A 5,744-nucleotide genomic window follows, 5' to 3' on the forward strand; every position below is an offset into this window, starting at 1 on the left:
CTGCCAGCGGTCAGGGGCAAACACTGCGGAATTTCGATTAGGAGACGCAAACATTAAGACAAAAAAAAAAAAAAAAGAGATTGCACACATGTATCGTTCAGTAACCTTGTCATCCGAGAGCACAACACTACATGATGAAACATTTGTTGCTGCACGTTTTACATTTGCAACAGATTTTTTTTTTCTTCTGCAACTAAGTCGATAGACAGCTGCGAGGGAAATTAGGATATACAAATGCATAAAAAGTAAAAAAAAAATAACAATAATAAAATAAAATAAAAAAAAACGTTCACAACTCTTTAACTTTCTCGTTTTTGCTGTTTTATTTCACCTCAAATTATTCAGATGGATTCATCTGAGGGAAACTCCTTGGTTAATATGCTCACAAGCTGTGATGACAGGTCAAAAGGGGAATAAAGCAAGACTGGAAAAAAGATTCAATCATGGCTGTGGGTCATTTATTTCCTATGACACCTGATGTTCATGTTACTGTAACGTAGGGGGAAACCCACACCAATACACCACCAACCACTGATTCACTGCCAGTGGTGGAAGAAGTTCTCAGATCTTTTACTTAAGTAATACCAGAGTGTAAAAATAATCTATTACAAGTAATAGGAAGGCATGTAGCTTCAGTAAAAGTACAAAAGTATCAGCATCAAGTACCAAAATACAATTCATCATTCTGCAAAATGACCCCTTTCAATGAATGTAGTTTATCACTGGATTATAATTATATCATTATAAATTATAATAATGTATTTGAATATATATAGGTAACTAACGCTTTTAGATACATTTGATGGAGTGAAAATTACAATATTTGCTATCAAAATGTTGTGAAGTAAAAGTAGCAGAAAATGGAAATACTCAAGTAAAGTAGCTCAAAAGTGTACTTTAGTAGCCAGTTAATACCTAGACACTTAAATGAATAAATACTGTGCCTGTTGTCTGTTGACTATTACCTGTGTGTGTAACAACATTAAATACCACTTTTGATGATATTTGATTGATTGAAATTGATTAAAGCAAAATATGAATAAGAGTTTGAGAAACACTCTGATAATCTTAATCTGGGAAATCCCCAACTGGATGTGTTCATTTTTTTCTTCTGTATTTTAAGAAGACAACATTAAACTTAGAATTCGCTTTATAGAGTTGCACTGTTTGTTTCCATTACCCCTACCTGAACTCCTGGACTTCTCCCCCCTCGGAGTCCGACTGGACGTGCTTCGGTCCCGGGGGAAGGTGAGTGGACAGCAGGTAGAGGTAGACGCTTGCCGCCACCACAATGGCAGCCAGTCCCGCTAAGGAGCGCATGTTGCTCCCTGCTGAAGCTCCCTGTTCACCGGCAAACTTCACTGGAAACTCAGCCTGAATTTAAAAGGCCGGGAAGACCCTCTGCGGGACAGCGTCGACGTGTTGCGGTTCAGTTGGTCGACACCGAGGAAGAGGGGTGTCGCTTACCGTGCAATAGGCTACAAAAGACGGTTGACATTCTGGCTGAGCTCGGCAGACGGATCACATGGCAGCCGGCGACCAACAACTTTCTTAAGGGAAAAGACAGTGTTGACGTTTGTGTAACACTATCACACAGCGGCGTTTCTCTCCGGTCTCTGTTCCCTTTTTATTTATTTTTTAACAATTTGACCCAGAAACATGTGCAGTTAATTTAACTGAAGTTTCTGTGTGAGTACTATGGGCTGCTTTTTGTGAGAACTGAATGTGTACTGGCAGGAATGGGCCACTAGAGGGCGACACGGTAAAGGCCATATGGGGTTTACAGGCGTCAGATTATCAAATGCTATAAACTCACGTTATCCAGTATTTATAGATCAGGATCCTTATTATGCATCACTCTGCTTCCAACACTTACTGTGTAAAACAATATAACATAATATACGCATCAATCAGTTGATAAAAAAGCAAAAATAAAGAGCCACACATAAGAGTTCATGGCAGGTTTAAATACAATGTATGTCCCTTGCCTCTATAGATTTTAGTTTTATTTACTTTTAAAGGTCTATATCGTTAGTTTTGGTTATAAATTAAATTATATTTTATGTATTTATAGAGGCATATTTTCTGTGGAGGGGCAATAAAGTGAAATATATTTCAAGAAACAGTAACATTTGGAAGCAACATGGCAGAGAAGACTGAACAACATAATTATATTTTACATTATAAATGATCAAATATGTGGTTTCCTTAAAGTAAACAGGGATCTTTTTAAATGTGATTTAGTTGAGATTAACAACATTCTAGTCTATGTTTGTTTTACTGGTAATTTTATTACATATGATGACTTTTTAGTAAAATTGTGTTTTAGGAAGGGAATATTTTTTTTATTCCAGATTGTATTTGTACAGGAGAGTTGCACATCCTCTGCAGTCTAATTTTATATGAAACTACTGCAATGTTATTTATTTATTTATTTATTTTTGGTCATATAGGTCCAGATAGCCTGGACACATGTAGTTGCATAAAACAATAAAATAACATATGTTAGCTAATTATATGCTATAGGGATATGACAGACTAACAAACCTGTACACTATCAAACTATAAGACCATAAATATAATAAAATGCATATATTTTTAATATTAACATTAAAAAATTGGGTCTTGTCCCCTTTTAAAACAGAATAACACTCTTTATCCTGATAAAAAGCAATTAGAAAACATAATTAAGACAAGGATATGGATTTTATTGCTGTGTTTATTTATTGTATTTTGTTACATCTTTTGGCTGGAATAGTTTGGGGCTGATATCGAGGGACGTTTTCAAAGCTGTTTTCTTTCTTGCTCACCGACTGACATCTTTTCCTACAAATGAAATGTATAACATTTTGTTACATATTAACAGCCAGGTAACCAGAGCACAATAAATTACCCTCAAAACTGCTGTAGAGACACTGAGAAGATGACATTCTGTTTACATAAATGTGGTTTGTATGTGTGTGAATGGCTTTGACTTGACATGTATTTTCACATGTTGACAAAGTGTAAAGATCAGCTACTTAGAGTTTAAGTGTTATTTGACATGTTTCAGCCCTTTAACAAAAAAAGAGAAAACTATTAGTTCATTATATACTTTTTAAAAAGTAATTCCCTCCTCGTCAGGCAGCCTTTGGTTTGCATTCAGTTTTGTGTGATATGAAAGCCCACTTGCGAAGACTTGCTTGAGATAAGTATTCATACAGCAAACTTTCACTTCCTTGTTTTTGTTTAAAGCAATGTTGTTGTTGTTGTATGGTGTAATACAGTTGCAAGCAGTAATTCTTTGGAAAACCACTTTTACAGTAACACATAAGCATGAATGCACTACCTTTAGATTTTCAGTAATTACATCAAAGTTATTGGTCTAGTGAAAATTGTGTTGTTATATCAATGATACACCAGTTCCATGTTTTATGGGCTCTTTGTGTGTGCATGGAACACCCTTCTCTCTGTTTGTGGGACAGCATGAAAGTAAAGTACAAACTGGTATAAAGGAGGCTATGTGCTTGGATAAAAATATTCTTTTAACATATAGAGAAATATGAATACAGACTATACAAAAACTACAAAGACATACATACATTCAGATTAGAATTCCCTGTCCACAGCATTAAATTCTTAAAATTCTTCCCACATCAAGCTGGTGGAAAAATAACCTCAATCCAACACAGATAATTGTGAGAATACTTCAGCTCCTGCTAACATTAGAGCAGGTGTGCAGCAGTCGCACAAAGAGAAATGGAGAGACTGTGTCTGAACAAAACTCTAAAGACAGGCAAGTACAGTATATAACTTTTAGAAAGTAACATGAAAGTGACCTACATTAAATTACCTAAGTTTCACCTTTCGGACCCCCAGAGTTTTCATTGTCTCTTTTCATGTCAGTCAAATGAATATTCAGAATTTGTTGTATGGCGTCTTCCTCTGGAATAACTATAAGATTGAAACAGGTGCTGTTAGTAACACATCCAAAAAGTCTTTGGTTACCATTACTCAAGTGTGTAAGTAAGACATTTTCACAGGTAAACACACAGGAATACCTTCATCGTCCTCAGGGGAATCAGTTGACGTCGCTTTAAGCCCGACCACAAGAGCAAAGAGCAGGAAAACCATCTGGGCTTTCATTTTCTACAAGAGAGCACTCAGGCTTAGAGCAGTCCTCTGCCTCTCATTTCATGGCACAAATTAATGATCCTTTTTCATTGTCAGTAAAAGCAAAAAAAAATAATTGAAATAACTCACCTTTGCTGTTAAACTTCAGCAGCAGTCGTCTGTAAGTGTATATTTAACAGTGAAATGACTGTTTATGGTGTCTCTGTTGTGACTCTGACTCTATATACCAGACCGACAGGCCTTAGGCTGGGCGTGTCTGTGTGTCTAAAGCATCTTAAAAATCTACCCAGGTCAGTTTTAGAAAAGAAAGGTTCCAAAAATAAATGACTCACTAATTATACTCAGAAGCCCAGTGCATGGAAAACAACTCTAAACAGATATAGAAGTTAACTGAACTGATTGTGTTAGCGATACATGGCAGTCAGAAAGAATCACTATACAGTAGTGACATGTTTTCCATTGTGAACACACTGACAATGACTATGAAGTTAAAGTGCTGATTTAATTTGAGGGTTTTTGTATCCACATCAGGTGGATAATGTAGGAATTGTAGGCAGAAGGGGATGAAATTAAGATAATGTAATTTCTCATTCTTATGGTTATTATTTACATCCGGTTTAGGTCTAACTGCTTCTGATTGTGAGGTATTTGTTTTAGGAATGTTAGCAAGAAAAACCTTGTTTAACCTGAACTGAAAATGCAGTACAGCACTGTGGGTTGGGAATTTATTATGTTAGTGGTTAATTACAACTGGATAAGGGGTTAGGGATTGCAGCTACAGCTGTGTCATACTGTCTTCACTTGCTCCTGTGGACCCTGAGTGTGAAAAAGACAAAAAAACAAAAACACTGCAATAATAAATGAATTAATTCTGCATGTTGACGCAGGTCTTAAAATCACAAGTTTGAATTATTCATTATGAAATAAAAATAAAAAATATAATTTTGTGCTAGGGATGAATTAAGCAGTCGACCTGAGGCTGTCTTTAAGTCTGCTGGTACAGCAACAGAAGCTTCTGTACTTCTTCCCAGATGGCAGCAGGGTGAACAGGGTGTGTCTGGGTGGGTGCTGTCTTTTAGTATCCTTTGGGCTCTGTGCAGGCATCTCACCTCAGCAGTATCACTGATGCTGGGTCGCTGAGTACCAGTGATCTTCTGGGTGGTTTTAATTACTCGCTGCAGAGTCCTCCTGTCCTGGGCTGTGAAAAGTTTGTGATGTCTCCAGCTTTTTATTGCTTCTTTGTTAAAATTAACAAGAACTTGGCAAAGGAATTCTGCTTTCTTCAGTTTCCTTAAGAAATACAGTCGTTTCTGTGCTTTCTTAGTGGAGATGACTAGTGTTGGGCTGGTTACTCAATAAGTTTAATTTATTACTCATTACTCTTTTCAAAAGAGATGTTATTACTTTACTTATTACTCTCTGCCAACAGTAATTAGTTAAACCACTAGTTATTACTTTTCTGCTAGTCCCCACAAAATTGTTTTGATTGTGTCCCCTCTCCTCAAAATTCAGACTTTCAACGATTAAAATCCGGTTTTGTTTGTTAAAATCAAAGTAACGGTACGACTAAGCATTTCTATTTTCAACACTAGTTTAAAAAAAACAGATGTGATGGCCACAGCCATGGCCAC

The 5,744-nt window shown here is 36.3% G+C and overlaps 1 protein-coding gene and 1 long non-coding RNA gene across 3 annotated transcripts in view; both read right to left on the reverse strand.

The window, feature by feature from the left end:
• LOC118329394 (transmembrane protein 41A-B-like) overlaps positions 1–1,601 on the reverse strand; it is a 10,989-nt gene extending 9,388 nt beyond the window's left edge. The window contains exon 1 of the mRNA XM_035663551.1: positions 1,187–1,601. Within this exon, the coding sequence (XP_035519444.1) occupies positions 1,187–1,320 (134 nt within the window). The 5' untranslated portion in view covers positions 1,321–1,601. The remainder of the gene's footprint in view (positions 1–1,186) is intronic.
• A 1,104-nt stretch (positions 1,602–2,705) lies between these two features.
• On the reverse strand, positions 2,706–4,366 carry LOC118329397. Of its 2 annotated transcripts, none has more exons than XR_004796786.1 (4): positions 4,243–4,366; positions 4,041–4,128; positions 3,833–3,933; positions 2,706–2,826 (listed from the first exon to the last, which is right to left on the reverse strand). It is a non-coding gene; the product is annotated as an uncharacterized LOC118329397 (long non-coding RNA). The 2 variants fall into 2 exon arrangements; XR_004796787.1 differs by having other exon boundaries at positions 3,823–3,933.
• Positions 4,367–5,744: the final 1,378 nt, after the last annotated feature.

The sequence above is a fragment of the Morone saxatilis genome, unplaced genomic scaffold, assembly GCF_004916995.1.
Source record: "Morone saxatilis isolate NCDOM2014 unplaced genomic scaffold, NCSU_SB_2.0 Contig19, whole genome shotgun sequence".
Lineage (NCBI taxonomy): Eukaryota > Metazoa > Chordata > Actinopteri > Moronidae > Morone > Morone saxatilis.